Raw genomic sequence first — 25470 nt, forward strand, 5'->3', positions numbered from 1 at the left:
CCGTTCGTTGCGCCATCTCTTGTCCACCCGCACGAATTAATTCCTAGACCAAATAAATTAAGAAGGGAAAAAAAGTATAAACAAATCGAACCAGGTTCAATAGTTTTGAGTTCTGATAGAAAGAAATAACTAAACACGCATGACTACCGAAACACACACTAAAAATATCGTTCCGTTGTATTGATAGACATGAAACTCCTTAAAATATTATTTGTTTCTTCACGATTTTCTTTTGGTCAAAAGCTTGGTTTGACACAATGGCGTTTTCTGCATTTGCCAAGGTATAATTTTGTTCTGAAACTTACTTAACATCAAGTAATGAAAAAGAATCTCAACATTTCAAACTGCAAACAAGAAGGTGTGTTGGGAAGGCTTCGCTACTCTTTCTTTCTTGTTACTTCCCCTCCTACAACTTCCAGTGCGCTGTTGCCCAACTCACAATTTTAAGCGACTTAGAAAAATTCACGCACGCAAATATACATTGGAGAAGTGTACATACAATTGTAAATATTAATTATAAAATATTAACTTGTTTTACTTGGTATTTAGTAATTTGAAATACTAATATTGCAAATAGCTTACACAGTCAGCAGGAAAAATGGCTCTTCATGTTCTTTTGTCAAAAACTTTCGAAGTTTTATCGTACTAAAGAACTAACGAAAGCTACCGATTATTATATTAATAAACTGAAACTTGTCCAGATTAGCCAGAAAATATTGTCATAGTGTCTGATGAAACCAATTGGTTAGTTGGCGAAGTGTCACAACTAACTGTTTTATAATATTGAGTTGGTTTGCTTTGATCAGCGATTAGTTTATTTTTAATTATAGTATATAATAGTCAAAGCTAGTATAATTAAGAATATTAACTTACCTCAATACACGTCAGTCTTGTTGTAAATGGTGTTTTACCAACATCTATGTTTTCGAATCTCACTATATCATAAGCCAGATAACGAGGAATAGCTTTACCATCGACTCGGTCGATCACCATTTCCTAAATGAATGAATAAACATATGTTATTAGCATAAAAAGCAAAGTGTCTCATTGCTGACGCTCCATTAAATCAGTCAATCAAGCTACATTAAAAAAAGAAATTGTACCGGCAAAGTATTAATAACTCACTGATTACTTTTAACACTTCATCATTATTTGCTACATAGATCTTTTTATTTCAATTGGTTCAAATCTTAAATCAATGAACGGAAATTTATACATTAACTGCTTTAGGGTATCAGTTAGTCGAAACATCAAGATTATTCATGTTTTCTTATCTAAAAATGAAAGCTATATTTGTCAAGAATGTCAGAATTTTTGGCTGTTTGGGTTAATGACTGATTTGATGATAAGTGCTTGAATATTTGAACATACACTCAAAAGAAGAAATAGACGACAATTTGTACACATATTATTGTTGATTCTGTTCCATTGCGTTTGGCACTGCACTAGTTTGGTTAAGTTTCAAATACATTTATGTTTGTATGTAATTGGTCACAGACTCAATCATGAATTTCATTAGTTATGCTTCATAGCCTAATAGCAGGGTTGAAAAAATCACGATTTAAAAAAAAAATGTTGATTTTTTAATTTTAAATCGATTTTTTAATTTAAATCACTAGTAGTTGATTTTTAAAAAAAAAAAAAAAAAAACAAATATAATTGTTCATTTTTGTTATTTTGTTTTTGATAAGTTACGGAGGTTTCCCAGTTTCTTTTAGTTAGACTGAAAAGCAAAATTGGGGGTTTCACGATATTTGGGTGTGTTTTCCGAAAGGTGTTTCTCATATGTGACAATTAGTCAGGAGCAGTGGATCACTGTTCTCTTAACCTGTAATAGTGGGTGGTCACGTTGATCTCGTGAGTTCAAATCTGAATGATTGAACGAAAGAAAGACAACGTATAGGTTTTCTTTTCTTTTCTTTTTTTTCTTAAATCCGAATTCTAACTGCAAACGAGAAAGGATTTCATGCAAAATGGTATGTGGCTCAGAAATGCAAGATCTTGTTATCCAGCTGAAGAAACATTTAGAAATGTGCAAAGCAGAAAAACTAGTGGAAGATTCTGGGGGTGACGAGAGTGACATTAAAAATTGGCCAGTTTTGTTTAATGTATGTGAAGAATCGATCAAAAATAGATAAAACGATACAACAGAAAGCGAAAAATATAAATATTAAAAGAAATGTAGGACACGTGGTCCAAACTATCAAACCGATCTCTGTTGCATTGGACAGAATTCAAAGAAATAAAACAATAATATCTGACGCTGTAGGAATATGGAAGTGTCTAAAAGACGCACTCCAAAACGAGGAAATAGAAAATAAATATGAAAATAGGTATACGGAAGCATTAACGCCTCCCTATTTCTTGGCCTATCTTCTCGATCCGAAACAGCAAAAATTCAAATTAACTGCCGAAGGAAACGATTTAGCTTTGAAATTTGCAGAAGAAGCTTATGGTGGTACTTCTCTACTAGCCATGGTAATTCAATTTCAAGCGAAGTCTCATTTCTCTAGCGTGATTTTCACCGACTAAGTTCTACAAGGTGTAGCAGCCATTGAATGGTGGAAATCAAAAGCAATTATGCTTGACTTGGAAATATGAAGCCAATTATGGATGTGTTTACAGCTTCCGTTTCATCTGCAGGGGTTGAAAGGGTGTCCACTAAAATTTCAAAATGAAATTTCGTGACTTTTTTCTTTACCAAACCATAAAATTTCGTAACATTCTCAAGAGCGAATTAGGCCGAATTTTCATGCAAGTCATAGAAGCGTGCTTTGCTTGGGATTTGGTAGCGTCTAAGGCCGACCATAGACATTTTTGGTTGTGAATTTTGACGTTTTATTAAAAAAAAAAAAAAAAAAAAAAAAAATTCAGTCTGTACTTATATTTGACCCAAAAGCACGATTTCTTGACTTTCGTGACCGTTTTCTGATTTCGTTATCGATAGACACAATATGAAAGAATTTTTCTTCTTTTGATTTTGTACAATCTAAAATACGAAATCGTTTAGGCACTGATAAAGCCTCTAAGTTAGTTTTCTTTTTAAGCAACTTAATCAGAAAAGAATTTAAATATGCTCATGTAGAAAAATTTGCATTGCACTGCAGAGTGAGTACAGTGCTGGAAATTGGTATAAAGGCAGAGGGACATTTGATAATAGAAGGAGGCAAGAATGCCGAGGATGGATAAAGATGATATATTTACAAAGTAACATTGTAGACTCTACAAAATCAAAAGCATATCGTTTGCTAATATGTCACTGACATGCATAGTTTACACAAAAAGCGAAATGAGACGATTGTCGGGTGAAAATTGGTATAAAAGCACCCACGGTTACTTGTTGTTTGGCGCCCTCTACACGTTCCGCATTATTCCTGATGCCACTTTGAGAATCAGCTGACATAGTGCAATAAGAGAAGTGCGGGTGCGAACGTCTTTGAGCTGTTGTGTGGGCCATGCCTCGTGGAAAATTGTTGTCGAGTGAGGAACAAGTATGTGTCTGTGCGTACGAGGACATGGGCCTGTCAAATCGGCAAATTGCAAAACAGCTAAATCGTTTAAGTTGTGTAATTGATAATTACGTTCGATTGGGCTCACAATACGGAAAGAACGGGAAGTATGGTAGAAGAAGAAAACTTTCGGAGGCTGCGAAACGATTAATTGTGCGCAAGGCAAGGGCCGGAAATATGTCATCTTCCCAAATTGTTGCTGCTTGCAATTTACCTATCACATCCAGAAGAGTGCGTCAAATTTTGAATCAAGATCCACATCTTATATTCAAGAAACGGAAATGTAAACCCTCCCCCCCCCCTCCTTAGTGCGACGCACAAGCAGGCGCGACTCCAGTTTGCGGAAACACATATGTCGTGGACATCCGAATGGAATCGCGTTGTGTTTAGTGATAAGAAGTTCAATTTAGATGGTCCGGATGATTTTCAATACTATTGGCATGACCTTAGGAAAGAGGAGCAAGTGCAAACGAGCAGAAATTTTTGCGGAGGAAGTGTTATGATTTGGGTAGCGTTTTGTCTTAAAGGTACATCCAACACTGCATGGCTCAACACCAAAATGAATTCATCTACGTACATAGAGATGTTAGAAATAGAATTGGTGAGGATGTATGATGAGACAGACGATCAGAACCTGATTTTCCAGCAAGACAACGCTGCTATTCACAGGGCAGCAGCAACCAGACTGTGGTTTGAAGGTACGGGCATCAAGGTTATGGAGTGGCCAGCGAGAAGCCCGGATCTTAATCCGATAGAAAACCTCTGGGAAATCCTTGCGCGCAATGTTTATCGCAATGGTCGGCAATTTGGGACGGTTGCTGAGTTGAAAAACGAGATACAAGAAGAGTGGTCAGCTATTCCACTGCAACAACTAACATATCTCATAAACACAATGCCGAAGCGTATATTCCAACTCATTCAGAAGAAAGGAGGGTCAATCAAGTACTGAACATCTATTTTCCTTTCTGTACCGTACACTGTATTTTTATTTTTTGCCCAAGACAATGGGTGCCTTTATACTAATTTCCACCCGAAAATGGTCTAATTTATATTTTTGTATAAACTACGCGTGCCAGTGACGTATTAGCAAACGATATGCCTTTGATTTTGTGCAGTCTACAATGTTAGTTTGTAAATATATCATCTTTATCCATCCTCGGCATTCTTGCCTTCTTCTATTTTCAAATATCCCTCTGCCTTTATACCAATTTCCAGCACTGTATATAGCCTATTTTATATTTTTGTTTATAAAATGAATAATTTTATACACTCTTCTATTTTTACTATATCGTAATATCAGTATCTTTTTATATATTGTTAATCAGTGTTGTTTTATATAATGCCATGTGTTCATATTTCTTGTACGCACTTACATTTACCTATGGAAGAGGAATAATCACTAGATGTATTGCATAGGCAAATATTTAATTTTATTTTGTTACACATCACTATCTTTCGCTTAAAAACTGTAAATGTATTCAAGGTAAACTTGTATATCAAGTTATCTACACTGAGTATGACCAACATAATACAACATTATGTAAGATGGTTTAGTAGTTAGTAGAAAGTAGTTTAGCACAGGACGTAGACACTGCCATAAACGAACAGCTTGTAGTTTCTAATCAAAAATGCCATTTCTTAAAAATATATTTTTCAATGTTCTTATTAATAATTTTGCAGTTATGGTAAAAAAAGTGATATATATATATATATATATATATATATATATATATATATATATATATATATATATATATATATTAGCAAACATTGTATGTAAAATTCTGAACTGAAAATTGTGAATATTGAATTCTAAATTATTCATTGTCATTGACAATGAATTCTACATTGTCAAAATTCTTGGCTCAAGAATTTTAATCTAAAAAAGTATTTTGTTTAAACTGCATCCTACTTGATCTGATCTTAAAATATACGAGCTACGAACTAATAAACGGAACAGCAATGACGAGGTTGGCTAATTTTAGATTCCTTATATGGTATCGTCTGACAACTATCTACTAATAAGGAAACAAACAAACACGTTTAGTGATTATAATTCGTCACATTATTTAATGATCAATAATATGCCATTCCAAGAAGTACGGAAATATGATCTTAATAGCTCAGTATGTATCATCCTAAATCATAAACTAACTTCCATCACTATATATAAACCAAGTAATCTATTAAGAACATTCCTTCTGATTATCCTATTAACTGGCTTCACTGCCGCTACACAGTACGGATTAAGATACGAATTTTAGATTTAAATTGGATTAGAGTTTCAGAATGCTCAAAAGTACTGCATTTTGTTTCAGTTAAGGAAAAATAAATTTGATTTAAATCTGATTTTTTTTTCTTTCAAAAATCATTTTAAATCGCGATTTAAATCAAACAACCCTGCCTAATAGTATCATGAGTTTTCAACTTGTGACAATTGGCGATGAAAATTACAGACTTAGTAACAAGACTGACACTTTAATATCTCTGGTTTTGAAGATACACTTGGTATCGATCGGAACTAGAAATGAGAGATGCGAGGATTCGGACGTTAGAAATGGTTCGAATGTAATGTGCTAAAAAATCATACTATTTGGCGAATAAATGAAAAATGAAGAAAACTGCAGTTTCACAAGTAGTTAAGACTCAATAACCAATCAACATGTTATTTCAGCCTCTCAAGCTTCAAATCAGTCACTGCATTTGGATGTGTCAAACAGCACGAATATTTCTGTTTTTTGATTGAAATAAATTACAATTTGTAATGTCGGATGGTAATTAGAGTATTCCAGAAAGTTACAGAAAAAGAAAATGTGGTACTACTCGAGAACCACGAGACAAGGATGAATCGAAATTGGTAATGAATCTACAATAGTGCTGTAGAAGCAAGATACTTGATAGCTGAAACCATTGGGAAAACTTAGCAACAGAGAGATACGTATTTTGGGAGAAGAAAATAAAGCGGTAGTAATACTGGTTAGAACGAAGAATTTGTATAATATACGATTTATTTATTTGAGCACAGGTCCAAAGTTAAGATCTTGATTCAGCCTTGCTGCTAGAAACAAACAAAAAACAGAACAATTAACCTACATTCGCTTGCTAGAATTATGGAGAAAGCCCTAAGAATGGTCGATATCCCATTCCAACATTTTTCTATAATTTATATATAGAAAAAAAATCAACAACATACTTGCATATTATATTAGAATAGTAATATAAATTAATACATATTTCAAAGCTAAATGAAAAGCTGTACGTACTCCATCGAGAAGTGTATCACTTAAATGTTTGTTGGGATCCTTCCTGTGAGGAAACTTCATACCAGATACTTGAAACACAGAATTATCTCTATCAATGAAATAAACTTCATTTTCCTTATGAATAAGCATCATGTACCTACAAACAGAAATGTAAAGGTTTTAGTTACGTTTATTAAATAGAACAATTGTATATACATATATATATATGTGATTACAGAACTGACTTAGGAAATCAAATTACACCTCACTTTGTGAATTTGATTGAACTGAAAATCAATCTTGGGCAAATTTCAATTGAATTAACAATTAATCTGTAAATTTAATTGTTAATTGCAATTAACAATTGAAGTAAGTAATGGTCAATTTTTAATTGCAGTTGGCCATTAATAAAGGAGGAATCAATTGCAATTAATCAATCGATTGAAAGTAATTGCAACTGAATTCAGTCATTTAATTGCAATTGAAATTAATTGGCAATTAATTCAATTGCAATTGATTTCCACAGCAATTACTTTCAATTGATTGATCAATTGCAATTGATTTTCACTGATTAATTTTCAACACTGTAGTTCAGAGAGGGCGTGGGGCAATGAAAACTTTAGCCACGACCAACTGACTTAACACCCATCATGACCCACTCTGACCCACCACTCACCATGAACCACTCACCCACCAAACCCATTATCATCAACTCTGACCCATGATTCACGCCCTCTTCTCTACTGACTAAAGAAGTTTAAACTTGTAATAAAACAAGGTTATGAAACTATCCCTCATTGGAGTTCGAATTTCTACGATCAATCGCTCAAGCACCGCTCTATTACAATAACGGTGGATCTGGCCATTCTAATATAAATAAAATAGAGTTTGTTTGTGTTTCTGTCTGTGTGCGGCCTGTGGATCAGACGAGTGGACGGAAAAATTTCAAAATTTTGTCACGGATAGCTTGGTTTAGGCCTCAGATCAAGACGAGGAGTTTTTTCAAATTTCGAACTAGGGGGGCCTCAAGGGAACGTTTACCGGGACCGGCCTGGGGACCAGACAAGTTGACCGAGAGTAACCAAATTTTGGTCACGGATACCTTGGTCCAGGCCCCAGACCAAGGCGAAGCGTTTTTGACAAAATTCGAACCAGGGGGTCTCAGGGAGTTTACCGGGACATGTAAAAGTAGTAGAAAATGACCGATATTAGTGTCGATTTCATAGTTTTCGCGGTCACTGAGATCAATGGTGAAACTCCGATCGCATTAACTTCCAAATTCACCCTATTCGGCTGCGGGCCGGGGTTCATCGGGGGGAGGGATACCGAAACGTAAAAGTAATCCAAAATGACCGACATTAATGTCAAATCCATAGTTTTTGGGATCGCTGAACTCAATGGTGAAACAAGACCGCGTTTACTTTCACATTTAGCCCCCATCAGCTAAAGAACGGGGGCATTATAAAGGATATCACGAGACATGTACAAATAATTCACAATGATCGATATTAGTGTCAAATCCATAGTTTTCGCGGTCGCTGAGGTCAATGGGGATACTTTCATTAGCAATGATTTTCAAATTCAGCCACCATTGTATGCGGGACGGGAATCACCGGCGGTGGAGAATTGCGAGACATGTGAAAATAATGGAAAATGACCGATATTAGTGTCAAATCCATAGGTTTCGCTGTCGGTAAGATGGATGGTAATACTCCCACAGACGTTGACTTCCAAATACAACCCCCATCGGCTGGGGGCCTGAATCGTTGTTTTATCAAAGTTGGAACCAGAGGATCACAGGGGCGTTTACCGGGATATGTAAAAGTAGTAGAAAATGACAGATGTTAGTGTTTCATTCATAGTTTTCGCGGTGTCGGCTGAGGGCCAGAGGCGATTTTTTCACAATTCTAACCAAGGAGGTCTCAGGGGGCGTTTACTGAGACATGTAAAAGTAGTAGAATATTACCAATATTGTGTCGAATCCATATTGATCGGGTTGCTCAAATGTATAGTGACACTCCTGATAGTGTTTACGTTCAAATTCAGCCAACATCGGCCTTTTCAATGAAATCACATGTACGTTGTTGGATATATATTCACACAAAATATATATATCTAATTTTAGAAATGTTTTTTAATTGTTTTTCCGTTGTTCAGTTTGTTTACATTAATATTTTATCTGATTCGTGCGAAGAACGGGCATAATACCTAGTACGAAATGGTAAAAGTGTTTGTCATGGACCAAATTACAATGAATTCAATTATATGGATAATTATTATAATTATCATTGATAATTACACTAGTCGACAAAAAATACTTTTTCTCTGGCACACAAAAGAAAATACCTGATTCTAATAGGACTTTTCACGTAGAATTCGAATCTGCAATCAGTTTTTCTCTATCACCCTCTGTTTTCCCGTGACAGAGGGATTTTCGGGAAATTTCCCCTCAAATTTCCATTTTTTTAAACCATTTTCATACCTGCAGCTCGGGTACCCTTAGATATATAAACACACAAATTATATTGTATGTTAGCTTGATTTATACTTAATAAGCCCTCTAAGTTTCATAAGAATCGCATTATTCTTTCTACAGAAATAAACATATTTATATAAAAATATGCTATGTGTACTGTTCATTTTACCATATTCATTAGTGCAGATGAAATCACATGTAACTTCCACGAAAATTACAATATAAGCACGGTTTATACCTCATTGGATTTGAAATAAAACATATTTTCAATGATGTATACACCGTGTCACCATTTTTTGTATGAAGGAATTTCTAGAGGGATTTTGTGGGAAATTCCCTCCAAAAAGTAGTTTATAAGATTTTTTTCTTAACTTCTATTTGTATATAGTGATACAGAAACAGGAACTGAACTAAAACATAATTTTATGTCTACTTAATAAATAATACAAAAGAAGTGAGTGATATCTTCTTAATAAATAAACACTTACTTATCTTAAAATGTTTTGGTTGTCGACTTTCTTCTGTGTTTGGCTTCTGGAACATCTCTTTTGAGTGTCCAACAGTAATCAGCTAGCATTTGTGAACTCCACTGTCCCTGGTATCTCTTCTCCATAGAGGAAATGTCCTGATGAAAACGTTCCTCATGCTCATCACTAACAGCTCCCAGATTTTCAGGAAAGAAATCCAGGTGGGAGTCTAGAAAGTGAACTTTAAGGGACATGTTGCAACCCATTTCTTTGAATGATTACAGGAAATCACTCACAATTTCACGGTAATTTGGGACTTTCTGGTTTCCTAAAAAGAATTCTCTGTTACACATTTAAATGCACACCAAGTTGCTTTCTCAACCGGAGTTAAAGGGATCATCAAATTTTTGGTCACGAATCAATCATCTTATTTGGGGGGTTCTACAAAAATCCCCTCCTTGATTTTAGCGTCACTAACCCGAGGAAATTTTTCCTTGAGATAACAAAATCCTGCATTAGTTTTGTACATTGCCTTAACCAAGTTTTTGAAGAGCCTCAACTTTATGTGAAGAGGAGGTAGAATTATCTAATCAGAGCTCACCAGTGAGGAATAAACAACATTCTTCTGCCCAGGAGTTAATACACGCTTTGGCCATTCCTTTTTGATGTAATGTTCCGCTTTGTTTCTTCTGTCCCATTCGCAGAGGAAACAACAATATTTCGTATAACCAAGCTGCAAACCCATTAACAAAGATATACCTTTTAAATCACAGCAAACGGTCCACTTGTATTTCTCATACTGAATTCTTTCTAACATTATTTTGATGTTTTCATAAGTTTCCTTCATATTAGTTGCATAAGCCAAAGGTACTGAAGGAAATTTGTTGCCATTGCGCAAAAGGACAGCCTTTGGAAGAGTCAATAAACAATTTCTACTCTGTACTTATATGTGCATGTTCGAGTGTATCCATCACAACATAGACATTATTACAATACACCAAATCATTTTCTTGAGAATAGTAGTTTTGAAACTCTGTATGACGGTTTCGAAAAATACACACTTTAGTGTCACGATGGAACAGATTCCAGCCTTTAAGTCTAGAAGTAAGAAGTTCTGCCTGTATCTTGGAGAGTTTTAAATCACGTACGAGGTCATTTAGTTCACCCTGATTTATCAGATGGGGATCCAATGTAGATGTGCTTCCTACATAAGTAGGATCATCATCTTCATTTGGAACTTCAGTAGTTGCCTCTAGTACGTAATCCTCACTTACCGTAAGATGAGCAGGAGGTACTGGTACAGGTAAAATTGCACTGTGTGGAACTGGCCTAATTGCTGGTGGCAAATTAGGGTACTGTACTGTGTGCTTAGATTTACCGGTTATTTCCTTTTATCTGTGTCATACAAAAGTAGCAGTCTGAAGAATGATCTTTTAGTTCCCTCCAGATCATCGGTACTGCGAAGTGCATGTTTCGTTCACCATTTGCCCACCCAGTCAGACGTTTCACGCAAGTACAACAGATGTAGTGAGGAGCCCAATTTTTATCTTGGTCTCCTACACAGCAACCAAAATATAACTGATAACACCTCCTCACAAGTGGAATAAAACATCGATGTTGCAATTTAAATGTCAGCTCCCCACATACATAACAGAAATTGTCCAGATGATTTACACACTTCCTCGGCCTGTAAGGTATCACACACATACATACACACACGAATCTACACTCCATCAATCATGAAGCAGCACAAACGTAATCTAACTCAGTGCATCACCACACAACACAATCTATTCGAACTCCACAATGCACAAACACTTCAACACGCGGTCACATCTAAAATAGTCCAGCTTGGACCGTCACTCAACGCTACTAACAGTCATCAGGCGACGTGAGTCATCAATTTTTTTATGCATTGTTGACAGATCAAAATATTAAAAAGTGACTCCACAGAAAGCATGCGTGTATTTGCGCTTGTATATATACCGACAATAATACGTCAACGTTAGGTTTTTGTGTTTAGTAAAAGTCTTGCATAGTATATTCTTTATTAGCTATAAATAGACACAATAGTTTATACCTCTTGACAGAATAATGTGATTCACATGAAATTAACATTCTTTATTAAGTAGACATAAAACTATGTTTTAGTGCAGTTCCTGTTTCTGTATCACTATATACAAATAGCAAGTTGAGACAAAAAAATCTTATAACTACTTTTTGGAGGGAGTTTCCCACAAAATCCCTCTAGAAATTCCCTCATACAAAAATGGCGACATGGTGTACCCATCATTGAAAATATGTTTTATTTCAAATCCAATGAGGTATAAACCGTGCTTATATTGTAATTTTCGTGGAAGTTATATGTGATTTTATCTGCATTAATGAATATGGTAAAATGAACAGTACACATAGCATATGTTTATATAAATATGTTTATTTCTGTAGAAAGAATAATGCGATTCTTATGAAACTTAGAGGGCTTACTAAGTATAAATCAAGCTAACATACAATACAATTTGTGTGTTTATATACCTAAGGGTACCCGAGCTACAGGTACAAAAATTGTAAAAAAAACCGAAAATCCCTCTGTCACGGGGAAACTAAGGGTGATAGAGAAAAACTGATTGTTGCAGATTCGAATTCTACGTGAAAAGTTCTATTAGAATCAGGTATTTTTATATCAGTGCCAAAATCTTGTTGAGTAGTGTTATTTCCTTGTTGAATTATAAATACGTTTCAGTGGAAAAAAGAATAAAATTTGGAAATTCCAAATCAAAGTAAAGTAGACCAACTTAAAGGGAATAAAGTATAAAATTTTCCATATAATTAAGCGTACCGTACAAACTTAAAATTTCCATGTAATTAAGCTTACAGTACAAATTTTATGTCCCTTTTTCTCAACTTGATTTCCTTGTGCTCTGAACGCTAAACACAAGCTTCAGCAATTTTTATAATTGAAAGCAGTGGATATATAATGCGAAGCACTGTATTTTTTGTTTCTCAGTTTGTTTCTCAACTAATATAGATCGTTTCCGATTATTTTTTTACAAATCAACTCACTACCAATTTCCCATACGTAAAGTCCCTCCCTCCCCATACAAGAGATTTTTTTTTAAAAAAAAGCTAGAACACGTTCTGTTTATTTTTCGCTTCATAAATTAATGTCGAGTTTCGTGTCGAGCCGAGTTTCACAAATAGCTCCCTCGTTCAGCTCGTTTTGAAATCATGATCTGATTATACTGGAAAGCAAAAGCCATGAGAAGTGTAAGCAATAATGTGGAATACTTTTAGTGGTGCTCACGACAGGGTTGCATTTTGTCTCGTACTTTTAGTGCATCTCGAGGGGTACTTTTAGTGCATTTCGTCTTGTCTCGATAGCGAAACGACGATAGATTTTTATAACGAGACAGCGTAAAATGCCCTGAGCACCGGCGTCATTAACTTGTTCCGCCAAAAACGAATTCCGGGGTCGTTTCTTTCCCATCGTTTCGTGCCTGTTTAGTACGTTTTGTGCGTCCCCCCAAGTGGGTCAAAATGGGCCTACAAATATGGCGGAACAAGTTAATGCTATTCCGCCATCAACGAATTTCGAGGTCATTTCCTTCAAATCGTTTAGTGCGTGTTTTGTGCCGTCTTATGCGCCTCTTACACATTTTGTGCGTCGTCTTCAAGGTGGGACGAAAATGGTCCACTGTTCTTCCACCAACGAATTTCAAGGTCGCATCTTTCGCATCCTTTAGTGCCAGTTTCTTGCCGTTTTGAGCGCCTATTCCGACGTTTTGTGCGTCACCGGAAATGAGTTAAAAAGGACCTACAAATGTTTCAGAGCAAGTTAATGCTGTTCCGCCACCAACGAATTTGGAGGTTGATTCCTTCAAATCGCCAAGAGCCTGTTTTGTGCGGCTTTGTGGGCATATTTCCACGTTTTGTGCATCACCGGAAGTGGGTCAAAATGGGCTTCTAAGATGGGACGAAAATGACCAAGAGTTCCGCCACTATCGAATTTTGAGGTCGTTAATTTCACATCCTTTAATGCTTGTTTTGTGCCGTGCGCCTACTTCGACGTTTTGTGAGTCACTGGAAGAGGGTCAAATGGGTCTCCAAGGTGGAAAGAAAAATGACCCACTGTTGCGCCACTCTCGAATTTCGAGGTCGTTTCTTTCGCAACGTTTAGTGCCATTTTTGTGTTGTTTTGTGTGTCACCTGAAATGGGTCAATGTTATCCTACAAATGTGGCGGAACAAGATAATGCTGTTCCGTCAGGAACGATGGCGAGGTCGTTTCCTTCACATCGTCTTGTGTATGTTTTCTACCGTTTAGTAAGCTTATTTCCAAATTTTGTGAATCAATGGTACTGGGTCAAAATGGGCATTCAATGTTAGAAGAAAAGTGACCCCCTGTTCCAGCAGTATCGAATTTCGAGGTCGCTTCTTTCGCATTGTTTATTGTCTGTTTTGTACAGTTTCTGCGCATATCTCACATTTTGTGCGCCACCGAAAGTGGGTCAATATTCATCCCACTTTTAAGGCCCATTTTGACCCACTTCGACTGACGTACAAAGCGACACAAATCACGCACAAAAAAAGTGAAGGAAACGACCTCGACATTCGATGGTGACGGAACAGCATTAACTTATTCCGCTATACTTGTACGCCATTTTGACCCATTTTCGTTGTCACACTAATGTGGAAATAGGCGCACAAAACGGTACAAAACAGGCACTATACGATGCGAAAGGAACGACCTCCAAATTTGATAGTGGCGGAACAATGGCTCTTTTTCCTCACACTTTGATGGACCATTTTGACGCATTTCTGGTGATGCTCAAAACGTGGAAGTAGGAGAACAAAACGGTACAAAACACGCACTAAACGATGTGAAGGAAACATCCTCCAAATTCGTTGGTGGCGGAACAGCATTAACTTGTTTCTTTATATTCGTAGGTCCCTTTTGGCCCACTTCCGATGACGCACAAAACGTGCAAAACAAGCAATAAACGATGCGAAAGAAATGACCTCGGAATTCGAGAGTGGCGGAACAGTGAGTCATTTAACTCACACTTTGAAGGCCCGTTTAACTCACTTCTGGTGACACAAGACTAGGAAGTAGGCGCAAAAAACTTTTTAAAAAAATGGGCAGTAAACGATCTGAAAGAAATGGCCTAGAAATTCGATAGTGGCGCACCAGTAGGTCATTTTCGTCACACCTTGAAAGCCCTTTTTGACACTTCTGGTGACGCGCAAAACGTGGAAACAGGGGCACAAACGGCACTAGTCGATGCGAAAGGAACGACCTCGAAATTCGGTAGCGGCGGAGCAGTGGGTTATTTTCGTCCCACTTTTGAGGCCCATTTTGACCCTCTTTCAGTGACACACAAAACGTCGAAATAGGCGCACAAAAGGGTACGCGATGTGAAATTAACTACCTTTAACTTCATTGGTGGCGGAACAGCATTAACTTGTTTCGGTATATTCGTAGGTCCATTTTGACCCACTTTCTGTGACGCACAATACGTACAAAACAGACACTAAACAATGCGAAAGAAACGACCTCGAAATTCGATAGCAGCGAAACAGTGAGTCATCATTTAACTCCCACTTTCGAAGGTCCGTTTAACTCACTTTCGGTAACGCACAAGAGGAAGTAGGTGTAGAAAACTTTTTTTTTTCTTTTTTAAATAGGCACTAAACAATCCGAAAGAAACGACCTAGAAATTCGATAGTGGCGGAAGAGTGGGTCACTTTCATCACACCTTGGAGGTCCTTTTTGACACACTTCTGGTGACGCGCAAAACGTGGAAACAGGGGCATAAAACGACACAAAACCGGCACTAGTCGATGCGAAAGTAATGACCTCGAAATTCGGTAGTGGCGGAGCAGTGAGTCATTTAATTCCCACTTTAAAGGCCCGTTTAACTCACTTTTGTTGACGCACAAGATGGGGAAGTAGGCACAGAAAACTTTTCTTTAAAAAAATAGGCACTAAACGATGAGAAGGAAATGACCTAGAAATTCGATAGTGGCGGAACAGTGGGTCACTTTCGTCACACTTCGGAGGCCCATTTTGACATACTTCTGGTGACGCACAAAACGTAGAAATAGGGGCACAAAACGGCACAAAACAGGCAATAGTCGATGCGAAAGGAACGACCTCGAAATTCGGTAGTGGCGGAGCAGTGGGTCATTTTCGTCACACCTTCGAGGCATATTTTGACCCCCTTCCACTGACGCACAAAACGTCGAAATAGGTGCACAAAAGAGTACGCAATGTGAAATTAACAACCTCGAAATTCGATAGTGGCGGAACTCTTGGTCATTTTCGTCCCATCTTGGAAGCCCATTTTGACCCACTTCCGGTGATGCACAAAACGTAAAAATACGCGCTCAAAACGGCAAGAAACTGGCACTAAACGATGAAAAAGAAGCGACCTCGAAATTCGTTGGTGGCGGAACAGTGAGTGATTTTCGTCCCACCTTGGAGACCCATTTTAACCCACTTCTCATGACGCACAAAACGATGTGAAGGAAACGACCTCGAAATTCGTTGGTGGCGGAATATCATCAACTTGTTCCGCCATATTTGTAGGCCCATTTTGTCCCACTTCCGATGACGCACAAAAAGTGGGAATATGCGCACAAAGCGACACAAAACACGCACAAAAGATGCAAAACAAAGCACCTTGAAATTCGTTTTTGGCGGAAGAAGTTAATGACGCCATGAGCACCAATATAAGTATATACTGTAGTTCTTACCATCAAGACTGAGAACTACACGGTCCAATTTTTTAGCCAAAGTAGGGCCCCAACCGGGATAGTGATATCAACCGACTCGGCTCGGTTCAACTGAGCGAACAGCTTGAGCTGGCTTGGTTGGGATGACCCATCGACTGAGCTCAATTGAGCTGATGGCTTGAGCCGGCTCGGTAGGGACGAGTCATCGACTCGGCTCGATTGGAGCCAATGGCTCGAACCAGCTCCGCTGAAACGAGTCTATCGACTGGGCTCGAGTCAGCTCAACTGAGCCGATGGCTCGAACCGGCTCAGTTGGGGTGAGCAATCAGCTCGGTTCGGTTCGGTTCGGTTCGGCTCGGGTGAGCCATCGGCTCAAGCTGGCTCGGTTGGGTGATCTGTTGGTTCGGCTCGATAGTGAATGAGCTGTGAGTGAGCCGCTTGAGTCGTTGACAACCCTAAACCCAGGTCGAGAATTTTTGAACATGTTTGGCTGGAGTCCTGTAACTTTTAACAATTTTTGGCTCGAGCCCAAATACTTGCTCCTCCTGAACTCAAACCTAGAACCTCGTGACCGATGTCCTTGACTCCTAAAGATTTCTTGACCGAGATCGAGTCAACTAATTTTTAGAATTCAGATACAAACCGCCTATATTTCATGTTTATACACGGTGTTATAATAATAATTAGTTAATGTAGTAGTAGTAGTATCATTGATAATTATATTGTCTATGTAGGATACTTGAAGAGAGTAGTACTTGGAACTACACAAAGGATTTAGCTAGACTTGACTCGAAACTCGATCCGAATTCGAGTCGAGTTGGGGGAAATTTTTCGAGCCGAGTTCTCGAGTCGAGCTCAAAGATGTCTGTTTCGAGTCGAGTCGAGTTTTAAAGAAAACTCGCTCGTGCCCATCCCTAAATGGGAAGTAGTTGACCGGAATAAACCCTTTCCGGTACCGACCGCTTTCGTTCGTCAAGACGAGTGGACATATATATATATATATATATATATATATATATATATATATATATACTGTATGTGTGCAAACGCTTGAGAGACCCTACCTCTGAAACCTGTATTAGGTAGCATGTACCGGAACAGGCTAACCGGAATTGACCAATTTCAATACTGACCTTTTTCTTTCGTCAAGGCAAAGTGATTGATATATATGTTGCATGTGTGCAATCGTTTGAAATACCTCACCCCCGGAAAATGTATTAGGTACTATGTACCGGAAGTGAGTAATACAGGTACTGACCGCTGGTGTTCAACACGAGCTGATTCACATATACGTTCTATGTGTACAAAAGCTAGAAATACCAAAATCCTGGAAACTGTATTAGGTACCATGTACCGGAGGTGGCCGACCAGTACTAACCAATTTCGATACAGATCGCTTTCTTTCGTCAAGGTAAATTGATTAATAATTAGTTGCACGTGTTCATTCGTTGAAAATAACCAACTCCAGAAAATGTGTTAGGTACTGTGTACCGGAAGTGAGCAGCTCAGGTACCGACCGCTTTTCTTCGTCAGTACGGGTTAATTGATATAAACATATACGTTGCGCGTGTACGAATGCTAGAAACACCCCAATCTTTGGAAACTGCATTAGATAATGTGTACCGGAAGTGGTTGACCGGAAGTGACCAATTCCGGTACCGATCGCTTTCTTTCTTCAAGCCAAGTTGATTGATATATATGATTCATGTTTGTAATGATTGGAAATACTCCATCCCCCGGAAACTGTATTATTCCCAATTACCCCCTAATTTTTAGACTTTTCTAATGATAGGATCTGGTTTCCTAATCGCTGATTTTGTCCGCAGTCACTGTTTTTCTCGGCCGTTGTTTTAGCAGTGAATGTTTTGTCCATAAATTGTATGTATGATGGGCATATAGAGTTCTTTCGAGGGGGATAGAACCATAAACATAATATATTTAAAAAATACTGAGTTTCACGGCTTTCTTCCCAGGGGGGCGAAGGGATGGTAGTTATCCAGCATTTCTTGTAAGTACCTTATTTGAAATATGTAAAACAGTAACAAATGGACAACACAATATACACACATCTTTTTATCTTCAGTTTTAATTGCTAATTTCAATTGCAATTAACAATTACAATTAATTACAAGTTTCAATTGTCAATTGCATTTAAAAGTTAAATGTTTCAATTAACAATTAACAATTGACGAAAATTTAATTGCAAATTTTATGATTGAATTCAATTGTAATTGAAATTAATTGTCAATTACAAATTGAAATCAACTGCAATTAATTTTCAGACCAATTACTTTCAATTGATTGATCAACTGCAATTGATTTCAATAGATTTTGCCCAATACTGCTGAGAATTGATTGGATTTCGACATGCGAATCACTGCCGTGAGATTGCAAACAGATTCTGTTTAAGTAATCTTTCAGATGAAAAAAAAATGTTTAATAGATGACAAGCTATACGAAATATACGAATAATAATAATAATAATAAAACGTAAATTTTTTACAATAAAATAGAAATGCATTTTTAAAACTGAATTATACATTTTCGAGTATTACTTCACCTATCTGAGAGATTGCAGGTATGAACTCCGTCCATACTGAATGGCAACTTTCCCAAAATGGCACCTCGGCTCGAGACGTTCAAACCGTTCTGTGGAATGTAATCAGAAGCACAGAAACTACAATCTGTCGTGAGTTCCGTGTAGCGAAGTTCAAAGCGTGGTTGTGTCCGATGAAACGTTCCGGTGGTCGCCCACATCCCGCATACAGGCGAATGTTTACGTCTTCAATGAAATTATTCAAAGGGAACAGAGGGCAACAATCCAAATAATGGCGGATGAAGTGGCAATGCATTTATAGGACAGTACATACAGCACCATCCATAGGGCAGTACATACAGCAGCCTGGGTATTACAAAGTGTCAGCGAGACGGGTCCCCAGATAGTTTGCATCACTATACATACTGTCTTGAGCATTTGCTTGGTACGAGAGGGATAGAAACGCATTCATCGACTGCATTACCGATGACGAATTGTGGGTGTTTCATTACACGCCAGTGCGAAAACCCCAGAGTATAGAGTGAAAATACACGAACTAACTCCGTCCAAAATACTTAAGAAAATCTCGTACGCACAAAAAGTTTTGCTCACTATCTCTTGAGACAAATGGAGTGTAATTCTTACTGAATTCTAGAAGGACAAGTCGTCAATGTTGCTTCGTATTGTACAACACTGGATCGTTTACGGGCGGCTTTACACCGAAAACGTCCTACAAAGTCTTTGAAGGAAATTATCATTCTACATGACAATGCGCGCCCTCCTGCCATAGTGTAACAGTGTTGTAAAACTTTTTTTTTTTTTTTGGTGGAATTGGCAAAAATCTGATGCATCTTGCATACAGGCCGAACCTGGTGACGTCAGACTTTCACCTTCTCGGACAACTAAAAGAGAACACTTTGCCGGTCAACGTTTCCGTAGCGACAGTAAAGCCATCATAGCGTCGATGGTTAGAGAGGTAAGAGTTGAAAACAACCTGTTAGAAAGAGTATTATTCATAAAATATGATCATTCAATCAAATTTCATTTCCGATGGGGGCACTCGGTTGAAAAAGTGTAAAAAGCTTTTTTCAGGTTAGGCATCCTGAATCCTAGGTTTTCCTCATCACACCAGGCAAATGTCGGGATGGTACCTAACATATAGGTCCCATGTCGCTTTCTTCCTTTTCTTTCCCCGGATAGTGTGCTCGCCGAGGGACGTGATCCCTCAAACGTGACGGGCCAACCTGGCCATAGATGCCGAAGGCCCAGAAATCTAAGTCCCAAATCTTAAATCAATCAAATTTCGAAATTTTCTCTCTTGTTTTTCGTGCTTTGATTTCGCAAACAAAGAGATCTGGTCTTAAAATCTACTAATTCAACATAACATACCTTGTACCATCAGCTTTCCATGAAACTTTATACGGTTTCTCCGAAAGCAGTCTTATATTCGCTGTATCCATAGATACGGGCTGACATCCAGGAAATCCAGAACTGAAATGTATTGGTTAGAAACAAGCATTAATAATTACATCTTAGTATTACTAGCATGAAATATTATTATATATAATTGATCATCCAGTTCTTTTTATCTATTTACAAAAAAATCACTATTTTTATCTGATCAGTTAATGATGTCGTCGGTAGCACCAAGATAAATTACGTTAAAAACGAAAAGTTGTATTTGCGTTGTACCTATTTCTAATAAACTATAGGAATACTTTTTTTCGGGGTACTTCCGTAGGTTTTCTTGGGGGTACTTTCGTTTCTTCCCACTTTCTCATTCCGCCAATTCTTTCATCATCATTCACTTGCTTTAATCATCGTCTCCCTTAGCCTAAAGGGCATAATTGTGGGACGCTAAGGTGAAAGATTTCATTTTCATCACTGACATCTGGCAAAAATTCCTGAAAATGAATGGCACGAATTAATGAATCAACCCAATACTTACGAAATTAATATCAGCCAAAATTTTCAATCTTACTTTTGGTTGTCTCTCTTGTTTTCAGTTCTTGCGCTACCTTAAAAAGTTAATGGTTAATTCCACGGAATGTGCTCGTTCCTTTATGAAACTGACATTATATATATATATATATATATATATATATATTCCATACAATTCTAAAATAATTATATTCTTAATTTTCTTTTTTAGTTTTTGTTTTCAATCTCTAATTGTATGAAGTCGGCTTCTCGTCTTACTCGTTTTATTTTCTCAGGTAGTTGTTTTAACTCAGTTTCCAATTTCCCCGTTCCATATCATTAGTTTCTTCTTCCCACTGAGAGCTCCCCTCGTGAGGGCTCCCATTGACAGCATACCCGCCTTTAGCGTGGGAGACTACGATTCGATTCCCGGCGGAAGCCCATGTGGTTGGATTCCACGTTAAGCTATAGGTCCACGTATCATACAGCCTCGCTGCTAAACGGGACGTTAAACTCAAATCTAACTAACTGACTGACTACTTCTTGTTACAATTTATAATTAATCTCCTTGATGAGTAGGGGTAATTACTTGACGGGAGAGGAAAATCTCCCTCATCCTTTTCCTCTGTGGATCGAACTCTGATTACCATACGATAAACTAAAGCACATTTTTCATTATTTCATTATCACTTAGTGCAGAAAGGAAAGTTGCATGTTGTCTCGAAACCATTTGAAATTTATCTTCCAATTCACTTTTATTTCCAGTACAATATTGCTTCTTTTTCTTTCCACACGGGAGGAGGAAATCAGAAAGCGCAAATGGGAGACAATGATATAATTCTCTGAAATGTTCTGCAGATGAGTTTGCAACGTCAGTCCAAGACAAGACAAACAAACAAACAAAAATAGATGGTATGTCCTTTCCTGCAGTCCTGCCTTTACTTTTGGCCCCCATGTATTTTATCTATTATGCTTCTTGTTTCAAATTTGATGACTAATTAGAGAATGCGTTACTGGTATTTGAAAATAACTCTATGAATATTGCGGTATCTAGAGCCTCACTCAAAAAGTAGTGCGGTATCTAGAGAGCCTTACATAGCGGAAGGAGCTTGATCAACTAAAGCTTAAATATGTTTAAAAAAAAAGACATTTTATATACACAAACCTGACTTTTCCCAGAGTGTCTAAATATTTTCTAAACTCTCCATTACAAAACTTGAAAATCACTCGCAGGGTCCAATTCAAAATTTGCAAATGGAACCGGGGGCCAAGTAGCATATTGTATGAAAGCTATTGTTAAATAAAAGAAGATAGAACAAATCTCAACTCTCTACGATAACCCTATGCAAACGGGCAACTGGTCAAAATGTCAATACAACCTACATCAGAAAATCTATGGCCACGCTTTTAAATCTGTTAAGTTGCGACAATAACAAAACAGAAAAACACGTTTAAAAGTGCAAGGTATTGAAGTAAAGCAAATTGCTGCAGTCTCTCACAGAGTCGCACAACGGACCTTATCCAAGTATAAGTGTGACTTCGAATGACCAATGGACCATAGAATAACCATAACCACTGGATTTGGTGTCCTAGAAGAGAAAGGATACATTGCCAATCGCAATCGTCGTGGAGGGTCAAAAGGCAACGGTATATGCTTCGCGCATCGGGACCCCAAATTCACAGATTGCACTGTAAAATTTCTACCGGGGGATTTGCTCAACGAAAAACATGATGGCAAAGACGAAAAGGAGTAATCTTGAAACTCTGAGGCAACTTGGAGAGGAGTGGGGTTGGAGAAAACAGGAATAATGGTGCAGAAATAAAATATATCGGAGGGTGCTTTTGAGAGGGAGACTTTGCAGCAATTTGCTTTACTTTAATACCTTACACTTTTAAACGTATTTTTCTGTTTTGTTATTGTCGCAACTTAACGGATTTAGAAGCGTGGCCATAGATTTTCTGATGTAGGTTGTATTGACATTTTGACCAGTTGCCCGTTTGCACAGGGTTATCGTAGAGAGTTGAGATTTGTTCTATCTTCTTTTATTTATCAATAGCTTTCATACAATATGCTACTTGACCCCCGGTTCCATTTGCAAATTCTGAGTTAGTCCCCTCCTGGGACCCTGCGAGTGCCCCGGGGACACAAATTTTTCATTCAAAAGGTGTTGTACTCCTCACGCTAATTTGATATGTATTCGCTGAGTTTCTTTACTCGACCGTTTCTGAAAAATCTGACCCAGAATCTGACTTTGTAATGTATAGTATGGAGCTCAATTTCTAACTTTTCACGCTTATATCTCCGCAACGGTTGCGATCGAGGATGTATCCCTTTTCGTGTTATGTTCTTTTGGGAGAAGGTATCCAACGGCCATAGTCTCAACTCGAAGTCAGAGTTACACTTGGATATGTTCCCTCGTAAGTATATCTTCCCGCCAAGTACGTTGTCAATCTCTGGTGATTTCAGGAATAATGCATTTCCTTATTTCTTTTAGGCCGAAACGGCCGGACGAAAGGGCCGTCCTTTCGCGCATGCTCAGAATGACATCACAACCAAGCAGACGAAGATAGAATACACGAAGGCTCTGCAATTCCCTGACACACTACTAAGGCAGCTACTGAGCACCGTTAAGAAAGCAAATTAATACAGGTTCTCACGCAAAAACTAAGATAACTGAACAGAAGTTCATGTTCACACAGAAAGAAGTTAGCACCCTTCTTAAAATTGCGGCGCACTTCCAAATTCTCTGCATAAGCATAGCATGCTAAAATAAAGTTTACTACGTGTGAAGCTTTAGAAAAAATAATGGCCATTAATTTTTCTTTGAAAACTCTTTTATTTTTGGTAACATGGAAAGAACTGTATTGTACAAAAATAAATCTTCCTTACTTCTTTCAGATCATTTCAATCTGACTGTTTAAATATACTCCATCTAATAATGACGTTTCTAAGGGAAGTTAATGACTCAACTTTGATTTAAACATGACTGTACTTTTAAACATGAAATTTTTACTACGTCAAAATATAATCAATTTCTATTCATTACTTTATTTTACACAAAATTACGCATGTTTTGGTACTTACTCTTTCCATCCACAGAGATCCTGAACCCTCCTTTGAACTGTGCCTAGTTTCGGCTGTGTGGTAACAGGGGTAATTCCAGATACTCCTTCCATGAATACTGGATTCTTGTGTTGGATCTCCCTTCTTCGCCGCCGACCACCACTCAAACAGTTAAGATTATGTTAAAACGCGGTACAATATTAAAAATTTTGTTTTAATACTAGCAAAAAGCAAATAAATTAGAATAGTTTAAGTGTCTGGAGTTTACCACTTACATCACCTTACCCATTAACTACTTCAAATTTACGTTCTAAGAAGCTGGTCACATTGTCTCTTTGATCTTTGTATCCTTAATAATTTGAAAAGCAAGAGGTAGGACGACAGAAACAAGTGTTTATACTTCATATTATATATACACACACCCACATTGATTAACCTGCCCTCAATTTTATCTTCCTTCACTAATCTTTCTCTAATTTCAACCTCGCACCATGATCACACGAGTGAATGCCAATGTGGTGCACTTCTGTATGTTTCTTACCTATTGTTTCTGTTTATTTTCCTCTTATTTCTCCTTTTTATGTACTAAAGCATTCAGCAAAAGATCGGGGTTTCCTCTCTCTTAGTGCGATTTTGTGACAATATTCGAATATTCTCTAGTAAATTATACACATTGATGTTTAAAATAAAAGGAAGAAATCAAAATCAGGGTATTTTCTTTGCAATATCGCACGCTAATAGCACAAAACGAAGTAAGATGGCACCGGCAAAACACGTGAAGATATAAGTAAGACAAAGAAATGAAACGAAAGTGAATTTTAGTTTAATGTCCCACGGTGTAGGCTAAAGGAGACGGATGATTAATGAATGAATGTGAATTCGATTTTTTGTGCTCTCCCACCAGAATCAAACCAAAGGCCACTAGAAAGGCGCCGGTTCTAAGCAAAACAAAGAACCAAAAGGAAACTGTACTTTCATAACAAAATGTGAGTGCAAAATCCACAAAAATAAATTCAAAACTGCCGCATATACTGGTCCAGAAACTCATCTCTGTCTGTGAGCGGTTAAGAACCGCCTCAACGATGTGAAGATCGGTGTAGGCATCACTCATGTGGGGATGGATTTGCCATCCCCACATCAGCAAATCCATCACCACCATAGTAATCTGTTTCTCTGGTATTCGACAGATGGCAAATCTTATCCGCTCTCGACTATACTAGGATCAATGAAAAACAGATTGCAGGTATCCCTGTGAATAGATATCTTTCGTGAAGCGTTCAAAACACTATAATCTTTACAACGATAATGTATATAGTATTAGCAATCTGTACCAGCTTATAAAAAGGATCAGAGGCGAATTATTTGAACAGTAAAATATATAAAGAAAAGAAAGATACACAGAGATATCGACGAGGATAGTTGCTATGGAAACATAATAAATAAAAAAAATGTATGTATGTGGACATCTTGTTAAGTATGTAAAAAGTGGATCATTTACGCTCCTCATGATTGTATATTAAAA

The 25470-nt window shown here is 37.5% G+C and overlaps 1 protein-coding gene across 1 annotated transcript in view; it reads right to left on the reverse strand.

Moving 5' to 3' along the window:
- The window catches only part of mRNA-cap (RNA guanylyltransferase and 5'-phosphatase mRNA capping enzyme), a 106171-nt gene that overhangs the window by 23294 nt on the left and 57407 nt on the right, over window positions 1–25470 (reverse strand). Inside the window, exons 8-11 of the mRNA XM_081769214.1 lie at window positions 23970–24110; window positions 20354–20455; window positions 6773–6908; window positions 874–996 (exon numbers count right to left, since the gene is read on the reverse strand). Of these exons, the coding sequence (XP_081625340.1) occupies window positions 874–996; window positions 6773–6908; window positions 20354–20455; window positions 23970–24110 (502 nt within the window). The remainder of the gene's footprint in view (window positions 1–873; window positions 997–6772; window positions 6909–20353; window positions 20456–23969; window positions 24111–25470) is intronic.

This window comes from Thermobia domestica, chromosome 8, assembly GCF_964235325.1.
Source record: "Thermobia domestica chromosome 8, izTheDome1.hap1.1, whole genome shotgun sequence".
NCBI classification, from domain to species: Eukaryota; Metazoa; Arthropoda; class Insecta; order Zygentoma; family Lepismatidae; genus Thermobia; species Thermobia domestica.